General features: G+C 40.3%; 1 protein-coding gene across 3 annotated transcripts in view; it reads left to right on the top strand.

The window, feature by feature from the left end:
* Positions 1-19,552, top strand: part of NUP160 (nucleoporin 160) — a 54,841-nt gene that overhangs the window by 30,489 nt on the left and 4,800 nt on the right. Inside the window, exons 23-31 of one of the 3 annotated variants that reach the window (XR_014326406.1) lie at positions 182-301; positions 11,332-11,427; positions 11,527-11,621; positions 11,716-11,812; positions 11,901-12,006; positions 15,902-16,062; positions 17,424-17,484; positions 18,255-18,365; positions 18,546-18,665. Coding sequence is in view for 2 of the 3 variants with exons in the window: in XM_082845489.1 (XP_082701615.1) it covers positions 182-301; positions 11,332-11,427; positions 11,527-11,621; positions 11,716-11,812; positions 11,901-12,006; positions 15,902-16,062; positions 17,424-17,484; positions 18,255-18,365; positions 18,542-18,665 (971 nt within the window). In the remaining variant the exon portion in view is untranslated. Of the gene's footprint in view, positions 1-181; positions 302-11,331; positions 11,428-11,526; positions 11,622-11,715; positions 11,813-11,900; positions 12,007-15,901; positions 16,063-17,423; positions 17,485-18,254; positions 18,366-18,541; positions 18,666-19,552 lie in introns of those variants that run through there. The other 2 variants (XM_082845489.1, XM_082845491.1) reach the window with 2 other exon arrangements.

Genomic DNA, 19,552 nt, shown 5'->3' with positions numbered 1-19,552 from the left:
AGAAAATATTAAATATTGCCTCAGAAAGAATTTAGATATGACAGAAACTGCAAATGCAGTCAGTGGTCTTATATAATTTTATTTCTTTTTTGGTTCTCGTTGGTACAAGAAACCTTGACTTATAGCACCTAGAAGTGGAACAGTCTATCATAAGTCATTTTGTATTCTTCTATTTCTCCAGGCTCTGGAATGTTTCTGCCAAGCAGCATCTGAAGTGGGCAAAGAGGAATTCTTAGATCGCTTGATCCGTTCAGAGGATGGGGAGATTGTGTCCACCCCCAGGCTGCAGTATTATGATAAGGTATATTCTGTCATGGTTTGGTCCTTCTTACACCACTCTGTGTAAAAATGTAACAGGGCAGGGGGGGGCAGATAAATTAGGAGTTTGGGATTAACATATACACACTACTATATATAAAATAGGTAAACAACAAGGACCTACTGTATAGCACAAGGAACTGTACTCAATATCTTGTAATAACCTATAATGGAAAAGAATCTGAGAAAGAATATGAATATATACATATAGATAAATATGTATAACTGAATCACTTTGCTGTACATTTGAAACTAACACAACATTATAAATTAACTATACTTCAGTTTAAAAAAATGTATCTGAAATATATTAGTTTGGTATTTGGGGAGAAAAATAACATAAAAATTTAATCACTCCCTGAATCTCCAAATGGAGAGAAAAATGAATTTGCCTAGAGAAATTGAAGAAACATATTTTTAAATTTGATATATGGTTTTTTTGTTTTTTCATTTTTTTTTATTTGGTTGCACTGGGTCTTAGTTGCAGCAGGAGGGCTCCTTAGTTGCGGCATGCATGTGGGATCTAGTTCCCTGACCAGGGATCAAACCCTGGCCCCCTGCATTGGGAGCACGGAGTCTTAACCACTGCACCACCGAGGAAGTCCCTGATAAATGTTTTTAACTTAAATGAAATTCCCATCATGATATAATTTTGTTAGCTCTGTCATCATTAGAACTTTGTTACTTAGTATTCATCTTGCTGATATCTCAAAGAATTAACTTGTAATGCTGTATTTAGCCTTAGTTTGTGATTTAGCCCTGGGTACCCCTCCTGACCTTTTTTTCCTTCTAACTCTTTCCTGTGGTCACTCACTCAGTTATAACAGTAGTGGCCTTCTTACTGTCTCATAAAAGCCAAGCACATACTCTGTTCCCTTCAGGACCTTTCTCCCTGCTGTTCCTCATCCTGGAATGGTCTTCCTCCAGGTAGTCAAGTTTCTAATGCCCTCATTTCATACAGGTCTCTGCTCCTGTGTCACCTCCTGAGAGTTCCTCCCTGCCTTGCCTACGAAGAAGCAGAGTAACTGTCGTGCACGTGCTCTCCTGCACACCTGCTCCTTCTCTCCCTTAGTGCAGAGTGAGGCACTGTGGGCAGTCTCCTTGCCCCGCTTTATTTTCCTTTATGACATTTAGCCATGCTTGATGTTATATTTTAGACTCTATGTTATTTTTTTTTCACATCTTTATTGGAATATAAGTGCTTTACAATGTTGTGTTAGTTTCTGCTGTACAAACTGAATCAACTGTATGTATACATATAGCCCCATATCCCCTCCCTCTTGAGCCTCCCTCCCACCCTCCCTGTCCCATCCCTCTAGGTCATCACAAAGCACTGAGCTGATCTCCCTGTACTATGCAGCTTCCCACTAGCCATCCATTTTACATTTGGTAGTGCATATACGTCAGTGCTGCCCTCTGACTTCATCCCAGCTTCCCCCCCCCCCGCACTGGTGCCCTCAAGTCTGTTCTCTACGTCTGCGTCTTTATTTCTGCCCTGCCGCTAGGTTCATCAGTACCGCTTTTTAAAATTCCATATATATGCATTAGCATACGGTATTTGTTTTTCTCTTTCTGAGTTACTTCACTCTGTATGACAGATTTTTCGTCCATTCACCTCACTACAAATAACTCAATTTCGTTCCTTTTTATGGCTGAGTAATATTCCATTATATATATGTGTCACAATCTTCTTTATGCAGTCATCTGTTGATGGACATTTAGGTTGTTTCCATATCCTGGCTATTGTAAACAGTGCTGCAATGAACACTGTGGTGTGTGTCTCTTTTTGAATTATGGTTTTCTCAGGGTATATGCCCAGTAGTGGGATTGCTGGGTCATATGGTAGTTCTATTTTTTGTTTTTTAAGGAACCTCCATACTGTTCTATAGTGGTTGTATCAGTTTACATTCCCACCAACAGTAGGAGGGTTCCCTTTTCTCCACACCCTCTCTAGCATTTATTGTTTGTAGATTTTTTGATGATGGCCATTCTGACTGGTGTGAGGTGATACCTCATTGTAGTTTTGATTTGCATTTCTCTAATGATTAGTGATGTTGAGCATCTCTTCATGCGTTTGTTGGCCATCTGTATGTCTTCTTTGGAGAAATGTCTATTTAGGTCTTCCACCCATTTTTGGACTGAGTTGTTTGTTTTTTTGACATTGACCTGCATGAGCTGCTTGTATATCTTGGAGATTAATCCTTTGTCAGTTGCTTCATTTGCAAATAATTTCTCCCATTCTGAGGGTTGTCTTTTTGTCTTGTTTATGGTTTCCTTTGCTGTGCAGAAGCTTTTAAGTTTCATTAGGTCCCATTTGTTTATTTTTGTTTTTATTTCCATTACTGTAGGAGGTGGGTCAAAAAGGATCTTGCTGTGATTTACATCATGGAGTGTTCTGCCTATGTTTTCCTCTAAGAGTTTTATAGTATCTGACCTTACATTTAGGTCTTTAATCCATTTTGAGTTTATTTTTGTGTATGGTGTTAGGGAGTGTTCTTTTGTTGTTGTTGTTGTTGTTGTTTTTGGCTGCATTGGGTCTTTGTTGCTGCACACGGGCTTTCTCTAGTTGTGGTGAGCGGAGGCTACTCTTCCTTGTGGTTTGAGGGCTTCTCATTATGGTGGCTTCTCCTGTTGCAGACCACGGGCTCTAGGCACGCGGGCTTCAGTAGCTGTGGTACACAGGCTCAGTAGTTGTGGCTCATGGGCTCTAGAGCACAGGCCCAGTAGTTGTGGCGCACGGGCTTAGTTGCTCCATGGCATGTGGGATCTTCCCAGACCAGGGATTGAACCCATGTCCCCTGCACTGGCAGGCAGATTCTTAACCACTGCGCCACCAGGGAAGTCTGGGAGTGTTCTAATTTCATTCTTTTACATTAGCTGTCCATTTTTCCCAGCACCACTTATTGAAGAGGCTGTCTTTTCTCCATTTTCTATTCTTGCCTCCTTTATCAAAGATAAGGTGACCATATGTGTGTGGGCTTTCTGTCTTGTTGCATTGATCTATATTTCTGTATTTGTGTCAGTACCATACTGTCTTGATTACTGTAGCTTTGTAGTATAGTCTGAAGTCAGGGAGCCTGATTTCTCCAGCTCTGTTTTTCTTTCTCAAAGATTGCTTTGGCTATTTAGGATCTTTTGTGTTTCCTTACAAATTGTAAGATTTCTTGTTCTAGTTCTGTGAAAAATGCCATTGGTAATTTGATAGGGATTGCATTGAACCTGTAGATTGCTTTGAGTAGTATAGTCATTTTCACAATATTGATTCTTCCAATCCAGGAGCATGGTATATCTCTCCATCTGTTTATGTTATCTTTGATTTCCTTCATCAGTGTTTTATAGTTTTCTGAGTACAGGTCTTTTGCCTCCTTAGGTATGTTTATTCCTAGGTATTTTATTCTTTTTGTTGTGATGGTAAAATGGGATTGTTTCCTTAATTTCTCTTTCTGATCTTTTGTTGTTAGTGTACAGGAATGCAAGAGATTTCTGTGCATTAATTTTGTTTCCTGCAACCTTACCAAATTCATTGATTAGTTCTAGTAGTTTTCTGGTGGCATCTTTAGGATGTTCTATGTATAGTATCATGTCATCTGCAAACGTTGACAGTTTTACTTTTTCTTTTCCAATTTGTATTCCTTTTATTTCTTTTTCCTCTCTGATTGCTATGGCTAGGACGTCTAATACTATGTTGAATAATAGTGGCGAGAGTGGACGTCCTTGTCTTGTTCCTGATCTTAGAGGAAATGCCTTCAGTTTTTCACCATTGAGAATGATGTTTGCTGTGGGTTTGTCGTATGTGGCTTTTATTCTGTTGAGATAGGTTCCTCTGCACCCACTTTCTGGAGAGTTTTCATCATAAATGGGTGTTGGATTTTGTCAAAAGCTTTTTCTGCGTCTATTAAGATGATCATATAGTTTTTGTTCTTCAATTTGTTAATATGGTGTATCACATTGATTGTTTTGCATATATTGAAGAATCCTTGCATCTCTGGGAAAAATCCCACTTGATCATGGTGTATGATCCTTTTAATGTGTTGCTGAATTCTGTTTGCTAGTATTTTGTTGAGGATTTTTGCATCTGTGTTCATCAGTGATATTGGTCTATAATTTTCTTTTTTTGTGATATCTTTGTCCGGTTTTGGTATCAGGGTGATGGTGGCCTCGTAGAACAAGTTAGGGAGTGTTCCTCCCTCCACAGTTTTTTGGAAGAGTTTGAGAAGGATAGGTGTTAATTCTTCTCTAAATGTTTGATAGAATTCACCTATGAAGCCATCTGTCCTGGACTTCTCTTTGTTGGAAGATTTTTAATTACAGTTTCAATTTCACTACCTGTGATTGGTCTGTTTATATTTTCTAATTCTTCCTGGTTCTATCTTGGAAGGTTTTACTCTTCCAAGAATTTGTCCATTTTTTTCAGGTTATCCATTTTATTGGCTTATAGTTGGTTGTAGTAGTCTCTTATCATCTTTTGTATTTCTGTGGTATCAGTTGTAACCTCTCCTTTTTCATTTCTAATTTTATTGATCTGCATCCTCTCCTGTTTTTTCTTGGTGGTCTGGCTAAAGGTTTATCAATTTTGTTTATCTTCTCAAAGAACCAGATTTAGTTTTATTGATCTCTGCTATTGTTTTCTTTGTTTTTATTTCTGCTCTGATCTTTATGATTTCTTTCCTTCTACTAATTTTGGGCTTCCTTTGTTCTTTTTCTGGTTGCTTTAGGTGTAAGTTTAGATGTTTATTTGAGATTTTTCTTGTTTCCTGAGGTGACCTTGAATTGCTATGAACTTCCCTCTTAGAACTGCTTTTGCTGCGTCCCATAAGTTTTGGATTGTTGTGTTTTCGTTTTCATTTGTTTCTAGATATTTTTTGATTTCTTATTTTATTTCTTCAGTGATCTCTTGGTTATTTAGCAGCGCACTGTTTAGCCTCCATGTGTTTGTGTTTTTTACTGTTTTTTCCTGTAATTGATTTCTAATCTCATAGCGTTGTGGTCAGAAAAGATGCTTGATACAATTTCATTTTTCTTAAATTTTCCAAGGTTGGATTTGTGACCCAAAACGTGATCTATTCTGGAGAACGTTCCACGTGCACTTGATAAGAAAGTGTATTCTTCTGCTTTCGGGTGGAATGTCCTAAAAATATCAATTAAGTCTATCTTGTCTGTTGTGTCATTTAAAGCTTGTGTTTCCTTATTTATTTTCTGTTTGGATGATCTTTCTATTGGTGTAAGTGGGGTGTTCAAGTCCACCACTATTATTGTGTTACTATCAATTTCTCCTTTTATGGCCTTACGTACTGAGGTGCTCGTATGTTGGGTGCATAAATATTTATAATTGTTGTGTTTTCTTCTTGGATGAATCCCTTGATAATTATGTAGTGTCCCTCCTTATCTCTTATAACAGTCTTTATTTTAAAGTCTATTTTATCTGATGTGAGTATTGCTACTCCAGCTTTCTTTTGATTTCCATTTGCATGGAATATCTTTTTCCATCCCTTCACTTTCAGTCTGTACGTGTCCCTAGGTCTGAAGTGGGTCTCTTGTAGACAGCATATATAAGCATCTTGTTTTTATATCCATTCAGCCAGTCTGTGTCTTTTGGTTGGACCATTTAATCCATTTACATTCAAGGTGATTATTGATATGTATGTTCCTATTACCATTTTCTTAATTGATTTGGGTTTGTTTTTGTGCGTCTTTTTCTTCTCTTGTGTTTCCTGCTTAGGAAAGGTCCGTTAGCATTTGTTGTAGAGCTAGTTTGGTGGTGCTGAATCCTGTTAGCTTTTGCTTGTCTGTAAAGCTTTTGATTTCTCCATCGAATCTGAATGAGATCCTTGCTGGGTAGAGTAATCTTGTAGGTTTTTCCCTTTCATCAGTTTAAATATGTCCTGCCACTCCCTTCTGGCTTGCAGAATTTCTGCTGAAAGATCAGCTGTTAACATTATGAGGATTCCCTTGTATGTTATTTGTTGCTTTTCCCTTGCTGCTTTTAACATTTTTCTTTGTATTTAATTTTTGATAGTTTGATTAATATGTGTCTTGGAGTGTTTCTCTTTGGGTTTATCCTGTATGGGACTCTCTGTGCTTCCTGGACTTGATTGACTATTTCCTTTCCCATGTTAGGGAAGCTTTCAACTATAATCTCTTCAAATATTTTCTCAGACCCTTTCTTTTCCTCTTCTTCTTCTGGGACCCCTATAATTCGAATGTTGGTGTATTTAATGTTGTCCCAGAAGTCTCCGAGACCGTCCTCAGTTCTTTTCATTCTTTTTTCTTCTGCTCCCTGGCAGTTATTTCCACCTTTTTATCTTCCAGGTCACTTATCTGTTCTTCTGCCTCAGTTATTTTGCTGTTGATTCCTTCTAGAGTATTTTTAATTTCAGTTATTGTGTTGTTCATCACTGTTTGTTTGCTCTTTAGTTCTTCTAGATCCTTGTTGAATGTTTCTTGTATTTTCTCCATTCTGTTTCTGAGATTTTGGATCATCTTTACTATCATCACTCTGAATTCTTTTTCAGGTAGGTTGCCTATTTCATCTTCATTTATTTGGTCTTGTAGGTTTTTACCTTGCTCCTTTGTCTGTAACTTTTTTTTTTCACTTCTTTTTTTTTTTTCTTTTTTTGATGGGTGAGGCTGTATTCCTGCCTTACTGGTTGTTTGGCCTGAGGCATCCAGCACTGGAGTTTGCAGGCAGTTGGGAGGAGCCAAGTCTTGGTGCCGAGATGAGACCTCCAGGAGGCCTCACTCTGGTTAATATTCCCTGGGGTCTGAGGTTCTCCGTTAGTCCAGCAGTTTGGACTCAGAGCTCCCACTATAGGAGCTTGGGCCCGACCTCTGGCCTGGGAACCAAGATCCCACAAGCCAGGTGGTGTGGCAAAAAAAAAAAAAAAAGGAGCAATACAATAACAAAGAATAAAAAACAAAATAAAACTAGAAAGATAAAAAATATATTAGGAAAAATAAAAATATAATTGAAACAACTGCAACAAGGTAAAATAAAACCACAACAGAAAAAAGAAAAAAGGGTGGTGGGGGAGGGGGGGAACAAGCCAAGAGGAGCAGAACGATAACAAAGTATAAAGAATGAAAGTAGAAAAATAAAAGATTTATTAGAAAAAAATGTAAATGAATCAACAAGGTGAAACAGAACCCCAATCTAAAAGAGCAAAAAAGAAGAAAAGAAAAACAAAGCCTTGGCTACGGGGGCAGAGTTTAGGTGGGGGCGGAACTTAGGCAGCGGCAGGGTTTAGGCTGGGGCAGGACCTAGGCGGGTGCGGGGTGACATCTGAGCATGGGGCAGGGCATGGGCTTAGGACCCACGCAGCTGGAGAAGGCCTTGGGGGTGAGGCCTAGCCAGGGTGACATTTAATTGTAGGGTGGGGCCTCTGCTTAGGACTTGCGTGGAAGGGGAGTGGCAGCACCTCCCAAGGGGGGCCTCTGGAATGTGGGGTTCAGGAGTTTGGAGTAAGGCCTTGGGTGTGGGTGTGTGGGTGGGGTTTAGGCCTGGCATGTTGGAGGGGGTCTCAGAGGAGGTCTCCAAGTGTAGAGGTGTGACCCTGGGTGGGGGTGTAGGGGTGGGGCTTGGGCTCTGCGCTGCAGGAGGGAGGCTCCCTAGGCAGAGTATTGGGCCCCAGAACCCAACAGGCTCTCCAGTGCCTAAGTGGACAGGGAAAGTGCTGGCTGCATTCCCTTCCATTCCTCTGTGCCCCCCTCTCCCCCCACAGTCTCCCCCAGGGTCTCCCCCATCCCCTCTGGACCCCTAACCGTGGGTGGGTTCTGCTGGGTGTAGGAACTCCTCCCCTCCCCCAGCCGCCCCTCAGGGGTGTGGTCCCGTAGTTCCAGCCTTTATTTTTGCTCCCCCTTTCCTCCCTCCCACCCCGTCAGGACCCCGTGGCTGGAGGGGGCCTCAGTGGGCAGAGGATCAGGCCCAGATCTCAGCAGGCTCCCGGGGGCCCAAGTGGGCAGGGAAACCTGGCCACTCTCCCTTTTGATCCTCTGCCCTCCCAGTGGTCCCCCAACTTCCCCCTTCGGGTGTGGGATCCTTCCCCCTCCCCCAGCCGCCCCTCAGGGGCACCAGTCCTGTCCCGCCTCCACTTCTCCCCCCTCACTCCCCCCCACTTCACACATCCTACTTGGTCGCTGGGGGGTTCCTGCCATCCCCATGGTCCCCCCCCACAGGTTCCTGTAGGTGCCCTAGTTGTGAGGAGACACGAATTCTGCGTCCTCCTCGTCCACCATCTTGACTCCACCCCTAGATTCTACGTTATTTGTTTATCTGGATTTCCTACCAAGAAGTAAATGTGACAGGAGCAGGCTTCACAGTTTGTTCATTGCTTGTTAAAGAGATAAATGAATTTATACGGAAGTAGATTTGTAACTCTTAATAACTGTCTGCCATTCTACTAATGAGAAAATTATTTTGAATTTTAAGTAAAGATTTTTAATCTGAGGCCAGATAGGTTTGAGGTATCAGTCCATCCCCTGAAAATACGTGCAAAGCATTTTGTATTTTTTTCTGTGGAGACACTCCATAGTTTTCATCACTGGAAAAAAAAAACATAAAAAATCACTGCTCCAGTGGACTCACTCACAGAACAAATAAATTAAGATGTGCTAATGTTTAATATCAGGATTGACTCTGGTGCCCTTATTTGGTCCTTTCACCAGGTGGTCATTTGTCACTTAGTCTCGAGGTAGGCATCTGAGGGAAGAGTGAGTCACAGCGAGGGGCAGGGTTGCAGAGTGGCACTCTCACTCATCCACTTGATTTCAGTATGTTTGCCTGGTTAAGCTGATTTACACATTATATTGCTTAATTTTAATGAAAATCACCGAAGGAAAAAAAGAATGTGTATATATGTATAACTGAATCACTTTGCTGTACGGCAGTAATTAACACATTGTAAATCAACTATACTTCAATTAAATAAATAAATAAAATTTTAAAATAATGAAAATCACCTTCACTGTATGGACTTGGCTTTTAAAAACTCATGTGAAGGGACTTCCCTGGTGGTCCAGTGGTTAAGACTCCATGCTGCCGATGCAGGGGGCGTGGGTTCGATCCCTGGTTGGGGAACTAAGATCCCACATCCCATGCATTGTGTGGCCAAAAAAAAAAAAAAAAAAATTCCTGTGAAGCAGCCAGATTGAATATATTAACAAAGTGCATACAAACAAATTAGGATAAGATAGGGCTGGCACTTCTACTTTTGATATAGGTTCTTCATCAACCACATTGCAAGGTAAAAAGAGTGACGGTCTGTAATCAGGTCTGAGAATCAGCCAGAAACAATTGAACTTTTCAAGAATGCCACTTTAAAATCTAACTAAGTGTACCTTGAATTAAAATGTCAATTCAAGATAGTAGGAAGCCATGCAAATAATCAAGGCATCCTGATCACCTATGGTGGAGTATAAATTGGTTACAGCCACTCTGGAAAACTTTTTACCTACTGGCTCCAATCTTTGACATGCCTTCTGACCCAGTAATTCCAATTCTAAATATATATGGAAAGATATACATGTTTACTAAAAGAGATATGTATGTATGTTCCAAGCAGCATGTCATAAAATTCATGTCCTAGAAACAATCCAACTATCCATTAACAGAATGGATCAATGGATTATGGTATATTCTTTCAATGGACTACAACACAGCAATGAAATGAATTGCTGAATGAAATAACATAGATCAGTCTCACAAACATGTTAAGCAAAAGCAGGCAGACAGGGCTTCCCTGGTGGCGCAGTGGTTAAGAATCCACCTGCCAATGCAGGAGACACGGGTTCAAGCCCTGGTCTGGGAAGATCCCACATGCCGTGGAGCAACTAAGCCCGTGCACCACAACTACAGAAGCCCGCGCACCCTAGAGCCCCTGCTCTGCAACAAGAGAAGCCACCACAGTGAGAAGCCTGCACACCACAATGAAGAGTAGCCCCCACTCGCGGCAACTAGAGAGAGCCCGCGTGCAGCAACGAAGACCCAACGCAGCCGAAAGTAAATAAATAAATAAATTTATTTTTTGTTAAAAAAGTAGGCACACACACACAAAAGAATACTATAGATCCTGTTTCCACGAAATTAAAAACAAAACTAATAAAATTCAGTAGTGGCTGGAAGGAGTCATGCGGGGGCTTTGGAGTATTGGTATATTATAATTCTTAACTTGGCTGCTGGGAACATGGGTATGTTTACTTTGTGAACGTTCAACCAGCTATGTACTTAGGATTTGTGTACGTTTCTAACTATGTTATACTTCATTAAGAAGTATAACCTTTAAAAAAAAAAAAAAGAAGTATAACCTTAAAAAAAAAAAAAAACTGTAAGCATCCAGAAGAAAAAGATGTTTTTATACTGCTAATAAGGCAGAAAAAAGCAAATAATCAGTAAGTACTAATAACTACAAATAATAATTTTTAAACTACCTTTATCTTCATCTTTAAGAAATTTCTATTTTGAAAGTGTTATTATACATATTTTTTAGAAATGTGTGTATATAGTATAAGTAAATGTCTGGGGAGTGTACTCAGACATTCTCAATAGGGTGGACAATCAAAAAAGTTCAAAGAGCACTATCCTATGTTGTATTAGAAATGGGTTATGTCAGATATTAATGTATTCTCTTTAGTGTTTCTATAAGGCTGTGGTGCTAATTTACTAGGCTTTAAATTCATCTGTGACCTAAACAGTTAGTAGGAAAAGTTAGTAGTTAAATTATATTTGCTCATTCAACAAACGTTTACTGAGAACCTATTATGTACTAAACACTGAGGATAGAGCTGTGCACAGAAAAGACCAATAAAGGGTTTTACAACAGGTGTCTTATTTAACAGTAGAATCTAAAGGAAAATCTTAAATATTAACCAAATAATCTTGTCCATCTTGTTGTCGGCACCTTTGATTTAATCTTTATCTTACCTACTTATCTTTCTAATTGATTTTAAATCGTATTCCAATTTGAAGTGCACTATACCATGTTAATATTAATGGAAATTTCTTCTTCTGTTTCCCCTTAGGTTTTGCGTCTGCTCGATGTCGTTGGGTTGCCTGAACTGGTTATTCAGTTGGCTACATCAGCAATAACTGAAGCAGGTGATGACTGGAAAAGTCAGGTAAGGACTAACTGTAATCTAGTTATTGCCCTTGAGGTTTATCGTGGATGTGGTGTTTTAATTTCTATTGTTCTTTTTTTCCCTATGTTTGATACTTAGGCTACTTTAAGGACATGCATTTTCAAACACCATTTGGATTTAGGTCACAATAGCCACGCATATGAAGCCTTAACCCAAATTCCTGATTCCAGCAGGTAATCAATCTCACAGTCTTATTTAGAGGAGGCAATTTACCAGCCCTGTGTAATCCACTAAGAAAATTTACCCTCATATCACTTTTCCTTCTAGACAGTTAGATTGTTTACGGCAGCTGGTGGTAGTTCTTTGTGAACGCTCACAGCTACAGGATCTTGTAGAGTTTCCCTATGTGAATCTGCATAATGAGGTAATTTTATTTATCCACTGATGACTGGACACAGCTGTGGTGGTTGTCATGCTGGCTACTAACTTTGATATCTGATTGCCTCCTTTAGGTTGTGGGAATAATTGAATCACGTGCGAGAGCTGTGGACCTTATGACTTACAATTACTATGAGCTTCTGTATGCCTTCCACATCTATCGTCACAATTACCGGAAGGGTGAGCAGTTGAAGCGTACAGTCTTTGTGGAGGCAACCTTATCAGTTGTATTGTGTCTTACAAAAAATATTATCTGTTTGACTTAGTAATTTTTACCTTATTTTTACCATTGGACAAGTGTTCTCTACAGGCATTTGGGGAACTTATGTTTAAGTTCGAGGTTAGCTTCACCTTTTTGTGGATTACCTGTAAGCCCTAAAGATAGGCACTTCTCGTGAATTCCCTGGTGGTCCACTGGTTAGGACTCCCCGCTTTCACTGCCGAGGGCACAGTTTCAATCCCTGGTCAGGGAACTAAGATCCCCACAAGCCACTCAGCGCGGCCAAAAAAAAAAGGCACTTCTCCCATTCTAGAACATTCTTGAGGCATTTCTAGTTAGATGGCATTCAGTGTGTATCTTCCATCTAATTTTATTTTTTACTATTATTTTTTATTTTTTTGGCTGCATTGGGTCTTCATTGCTGCCCACGGGCTTTCTCTAGTTGCGGTGAGCAGGGGCTACTCTTCATTGTGGTGTTCAGGCTTCTCACTGCGGTGGCTTCTCTTGTTGCAGAGCATGGGCTCTAGGTGTGTAGGCTTCATTAGTTGTGGTGCACTGGCTCAGTAGTTGTGGCTCGAAGGCTCTAGAGTGCAGGCTCAGTAGTTGTGGTGCACTGGCTTAGTTGCTCCACGGCATGTGGGCTCTTCCCGGACCAGGGCTTGAACCCGTGTCCCCTGCATTGGCAGGCGGATTCTTAACCACTGGGCCACCAGGGAAGTCCATTCCATCTAATTTTAAAAGAAATGTTATTTCACTAAAGGCACCTTGAATTCTTGTGGCTGGTTTTAAGTTCCTGTACCATTTTGCTTTTGGCCTTTCTTTTCTCTTATTTTTGCTGATCCTTTTTGAGAGTAAGTTGTGGACATCATGTCTCAGTACATAAATACTTGCATCTCAAGGACATTTCCTTATATAACCTCAATACAATTATCAAACTGAGAACATGTAACTAATTTTGTGAATTAAATGTAAATGTGGTGCTCTTATCTTATGTGCTATTCACATTTAAATATGGCCAAACATAATGGGGTTTTTTTTTTTAATTTATTTATTTTTGGCTGTGTTGGGTCCTCATTGCTGTGCATGGGCTTTCTTTAGTTGTGACGAGCAGGGGCTACTCTTTGTTGCCGAGTGCGGGTCTCTCATTGTCGTGGCTTCTCTTGCTGCAGAGCACGGACTCTAGGCGTGTGGGGCTCAGTAGTTGTGGCTTGCAGGCTTCAGAGCGCAGGCTCAGTAGTTGTGGTGCATGGGGTTACTTGCTCCACGGCATATGGGACCTTCCCGGGGCAGGGCCCAACCCCGTATCCCCTGCATTGGCAGCAGATTCTTAACCACTGCACCACCAGGGAAGACCAATAATTTTTTTTAATAGTACATTTCTCCCATACTGTCCTCACCCCCTGATCTAGGATCACATCTTGCATTTAATTGTCCTCTTTAGTCTCCTTTAATCTGGAGCATTCTTTTAGCCTTACTTTGCCTTTGATGACGTTGATATATTTGAAGAAGAAAGGCCAGTCATTTTTGTAGAACGTTTCTAAATTTGGATTTGTATGATGACAATGAAGGCATTATCAGGTCAGCTAAAATAAAGGGATTACATATCTGTTTTAAGATCATATTTTACAAGATGACCATTGTGGTTACCCTTTGGAACCTCTAACATTTTTATACCATTTTCACTCAGAGTCTTTTATTAGGTTTCTTACTCATTTTCATTGGGAAGAATGGATGGAAGTAATTCATAGGCATGTTCTTAATATTCCTAATGGTAAAATATGTTTACATATTCTTTTTTTTTTTTTAATAAATTTATTTATTTATTTTTGGCTGCGTTGGGTCTTCATTGCTGCGCAGGCTTTCTCTAGTTGCGGCAAGCAGGGGCTACGCTTCATTGCAGTGCATGGGCTTCTCATTGCGGTGGCTTCTCTTATTGTGGAGCACGGGCTCTAGGCACATGGGCTTCAGTAGTTGTGTCACGCAGGCTCAGTAGTTGTGGCTCATGGAATAAGTTGCTCTGTGGCATGTGGATCTTCCCAGACCAGGGCTCAAACACGTGTCCCCTGCATTGGCAGGCAGATTCTTAACCACTGCGCCACCAGGGAAGTCCTGCATATTCTTTGAGTAATGCAAGAAAGGAAAAATAGATGATTCAAGATCTATTACTGCTTTCACAATGACAACATCCATTACATCAACCTGATTAAGACCAGCTTAGCTAGATTAACGTTCAGGTCTTTCTGGAGCAAGGCTGTTTTTCTGACAAAATGTCTTACATATTGCAGACACTCAAAATATTTGTTGGGATGAAAAATAGTTTGATTTGATTTGGAAACTGAAAGGGAATTTTAAAATCTGTTTAGTTTCTGGAGTCCCATGCTGTCTCAGAACAATGTTTTTTCAATATTTCATTCAACCTATGTAACTAAAGCATTATAAAAATAAGAGTCTGGGACTTCCCTGGTGGAGCAGTGGTTAAGAATCCACCCACCAATGCAGGGGGCACAGGTTCGAGCCCTGGTCTGGGAAGATCCCGCATGCCACGGAGTGGCTAAGCCCATGCACCACAACTACTGAGCCTGCGCTCTAGAGCCCATGAGCCACAACTACTGAGCCCACGTGCCACAACTACTGAAGCCGGCACGCCTAGAGCCTGTGCTCCGCAACAAGAGAAACCACTGCAATGAGAAGCCCACGTACTGCAACAAAGAGTAGCCCCCGCTTGCCGCAACTAGAGAAAGCCTGCGCGCAGCAACAAAGACCAAACGCAGACAAAAATAAAAATAAATAAATTTATTAAAAAAATAAAATAAAATAAGAGTCTGTGATCTTGGGGGACTTCCCTGGTGGTCCAGTGGTTAAGACTCCACACTTCCAATACAGTGGGTGCAGGTTCAGTCCCCGGTCGGAGAACTAAGATTCCACATGCCACATGGCATAGCCAAAAAAAAAAAAAAAATGAGTATGATTTGGACAGAGCACCCAAATCCTGGGTGGGGAATAGGTGACAGTATGGCTGAGACTAGTTCTCTGTACTCTCTGGGAACGTAGTATCTAAACATCAAAAGTAACATTTTAGATGTTTGGGGGATTTTTTTTTTTGGTGGTAGTGGTGGTGAAGTACATATACATAAACTTTACTATCTTAACCATTCTTAAGTATTTAGTAGTTCTAAGTACCTTCACATTACTGCATAACCAATCTCCAGAATTATTTTCATCTTGCAAAATGGAAACTATACTCCTTAAACAACAACTTCCCATTCCCTCCTCCCCCATCCCCTGGCAACCACCATTCTATTCTATGTCTATAAATTTGGCTACCAGAATCATATAGTATTTGACTTTTGTGACAGACTTATTTCACTTAGCATAAACTCTTTAAGGTTCATCCATGTTGTAGCAAGTGTCAGAATTTATAATATTCCATTGTATGGATATATCACATTTTTCTGGGAACTTGGATGTTTTTATCTTTTGCCTGTTGTGAATAATACTGCTAGGAACAAGGATGTACAAATAATTCTGCAAGACTCTGCTTTCAGTTTGTTTGTTTGTTTTTGGGGGGTGGTATATACCCAAAAGTGGAATTGATGAATTATAAGGTAATTCTATTTTTAATTTTTTGAAGAACTGCCGTACTGTTTTCCGTAGTGGCTATACCAGTTTACATTCCCTGTAGCAGTACACAAGGGTTCCAATTTTTCCACATTCTCACCAGCACATGATTTTTTGTGGTTTTAAGTTAAACTCAATTTTGTTTTAAATTTTAATGTTTGATAAGTGTGACAAACTCTCTATGTATCTCTAAAGAGATACATTTTTGAAATTGTAATGTCTATTATTGCCTTATAGCTGGCACAGTGATGTTTGAGTACGGAATGCGTCTTGGCAGAGAGGTTCGAACTCTCCGGGGACTTGAGAAGCAAGGCAACTGTTATCTGGCTGCTATTAACTGTTTACGCCTTATTCGCCCAGAATACGCATGGATTGTTCAGCCAGCATCTGGTGCAGTGGTATGAAAACTTTCCGTCCTGGAATTGGGGGATCATTTAATTTATTTGGTTTGGTCCTTTGAAAACTATTACCTCATTTTGCTTCATTTCATTTAAAATTTCCACTGGGATATTTGTGGACTTAATATATTTTTGTAGCAATTCATTTGTTCTACGTTACTACCCCTTTAGTTTCCAAGTTCAGAATTATTGTAGGAATAAGTATTACAGAGTGGTATTGGATTTAGACAACCTAACTTCAGGCAAATTACTTAATCTTTTACTGTCCAGTTAGCCTCTTGGATAAAATAGGGATGATGATAATAATAATGTCTACCTTATAGGATTGTTTGGGTATTAAATGAGATAATTCATGTAGAGTGCTTAGAGCAGTGACAGTGCCTGGCCTGCAGAAAGTGCTCAGTAAGTGGTAGCTGCTTTTATTTCATTCATTTTTGTTAATTTAATCTATTGCTACTATTTTAGGGGAGGCGAACTGTGAGGTGTTTTTTTTTTTGTCATGCTGATGGGGTCATATACTCCCAGCTACTTGTATTGTATAGTTCCTGAATGTACTATGCTTTTTCCCAGCGTTATGGGTAGAGAATGTAACTCTGAAACCAAGGAAAGTCAAGTGGTTTATATGGAGATCAAATCTGTGTCCTTGGACTCAGTAACATATTTTAGCTAAGTGAGCCAAGTTGGCAAACAACTCCATTTCTTTGTCTAGTAGTTACAGTACTTTTGTGAGAAGAGCTGTGCTAGTTGAAATAAACATAATTTACGTTGAGAGAATTTAAGCCTGAAAGCTCTGGATCATAGTTAATGAAAAAAAAAAGGGTATATATTAAAAATGAGGGGCTTCCCTGGTGGCACAGTGGTTAAGAATCTGCCTGCCAGTGCAGGGGACACGGGTTCGAGCCCTGGTCTGGAAAGATCCCACATACCGTGGAGCAACTGGGCCCATGAGCCACAACTACTGAGCCTGCGCATCTGGAGCCTGTGCTCCACAAGAGAGGCCGTGCACCGCGATGAAGAGTGGCCCCCGCTTGCCGCAACTGGAAAAAGCCCTCGCACAGAAACAAAAACCCAACACAGCCAAAAATAAATAAATAAATAATTTTTTTTTAATGAATAAAATAGAAAAAAGAATAAAAGTTCCCACACACAAAAAAAAATATGAAAATAAAATGCTCATTTTTCAGGGACTTCCCCAGCGGTCCAGTGGTTAAGGCTCCATGCTTCCACCACAGGGGCATGAGTTCAATCCCTGGTCAGGGAACTAAGATCCCACATGCCACACGATGCAGCCAAAAAATAAAATTAATTTTTAAAAACACCCCTAGTTTCTCACAGTTATATCTATTGTTTTGTCTTTTCAGTATGATCGCCCTGGAGCATCCCCTAAGAGGAATCATGATGGAGAATGCACAGCTGCCCCAAGTGAGTCAGGGATCTCATGCTGATTCTTTGCTGAAGAGCAATTATATTGTTATAGTAGTATTATTTATATTTATTTTTTGGATAGTAGTTGTAATATTGTGTATAATTATACTGTAGTATATTGTATATGTATGGTAGTTATATTATTAAAATATTGTAAAGTTCCTTCTTGGTAGTTTGTTTTCAATATTCTGTTAAAGGTTGTCTGGTAGCTCTTTGAAAACTTTGTATGCCTGTATGGGAAATGAAAATGCTTAAAAATGTGTGTGTGTGTGTGTGTGTGCGTGTGTGTGCATTTGTTGTTTGTTGTTTTTAAATCAGCTTAGTACCAAACGTTTCTTTATCAGGCTCCTTTGATATCACCATGGAGGCATGATTTCCTTCCCTAAAGAGCCTGGGCTCTAGAGTCAGGCACAGTTGGTTTTAATTCTGCCTCTCACTTTGAGCATGCTCCTTTCTTACTGATAGAGATAGCAGTGTTTCACAGTTGTAAGAGTTAATTGAAATTATTTGTGAAAGGCCTTGCAAGTGCCTCCTCATTTGCAGCTGTTGTCATTAGAGTCCTTTGATTTGACTCAGCTGTAGTGTGAGACCGGGATGTTACTTTATTTTTCAAGTTAGTTTTTACTGAACCCCTTGTTTTCTCCCCACCTTCATGAAATTAAAACTGAATGTTACTTAATTTTTAGTGGGAATTGACAGGTTGAGTTAGTCTAATAGGCACTTCCTTTGTACTTTGGGAATTGAAAATGTTTTTCTTCGGCTTATAGCAAATAGACAAATTGAAATCCTGGAACTAGAAGATCTGGAGAAAGAGTGTTCCTTGGCTCGCATTCGCCTCACTCTAGCTCAGCACGATCCCTCAGCAGTCGCGGTTGCAGGTAGGCATTCAGCACCAACAGCACATTTTAGGGCCGGGCAGTGGACATAGTATACTAGATGGGTATTAAAGCATGTCATTGTTATTCTGAGGTATTCATCAAGGAAGCAGTCTTTGGGTTCAGTTCATTTCCATATGCCGTTGGGTGCACTAAATAGCTCTTTTCCATTTCCGCAGGAAGTTCGTCAGCAGAGGAGATGGTCACTCTCTTGGTTCAGGCTGGCCTCTTTGACACTGCCATAGCACTCTGCCAGACTTTTAAGCTTCCCTTAATGCCAGTCTTTGAGGGACTTGCTTTCAAGTATGTATGCAATTGTCTTTCAGTAATCTTAATTTTCTAATGCAAAAATACTCTACTGTTGCTTAGTGTGAAGCAGTAGTCACACGAGCCGGTATCCTACAAGGCTGCTTTAAAGAACAGTTTTTGTGTAATACACACAATGATTTTTTTTTTTTAATCTTGATTTATAGCTTCTTTTGAGAAATCAGATCTGGCATTCCTGAGCCCACATGGCCACATGACAGTAGATAACCTGGGTTAAATAGTGGTGTCCATTTAGATAAGGCATATGTTCTCTTCAATCCTTTAGGACATCTAGTGGCCCCTGCAAACATTGTTAAAAAGTACTTCTTATTAAAGTTACATTATACCTAAATATTAGTCAAGTTGTTTGTGAGTTAGAAATAAACCATCAGATTTTTTTTTTTTTTTGGCTGCGTTGGATTTTCCTTGCTGCATGCGGGCTTTCTCTCTCTAGTTGCAGCGAGCAGGGGCTACTCTTCGTTGCGGTGAGCAGGCTTCTCATTGTGGTAGCTTCTCTTGTTGCAGACCATGGGCTCTAGCCGCACGGGCTTCAGTAGTTGTGGCACGTGGGCTCAGTAGTTGTGGCTTCCAGGCTCTAGAGCGCAGGCTCAGTAGTTGTGGCGCACGGGCTTAGTTGCTCCGCGGCATGTGGGATCTTCCCGGACCAGGGCTCGAACCCATGTCCCCTGCATGGGCAGGCAGATTCTTAACCACTGCGCCACCAGGGAAGCCCACCATCAGAATTTTTCATCATCAATTTTCTCTTGTAAGTAAATAATCTCAACACTTATTAATGGCCTTGTGGGTCATCCAGTTGTGTGGCTGTGAGGAGAGGGAAGAGCCAGTACCCAGGGTGAATTTAGTAATAGACTAGAGCTAAAGTT

The sequence above is a fragment of the Leucopleurus acutus genome (assembly GCF_964270905.1).
Source record: "Leucopleurus acutus genome assembly, chromosome: 8".
Lineage (NCBI taxonomy): Eukaryota > Metazoa > Chordata > Mammalia > Artiodactyla > Delphinidae > Leucopleurus > Leucopleurus acutus.
This window is presented reverse-complemented; position numbering and strand designations above follow the sequence as displayed.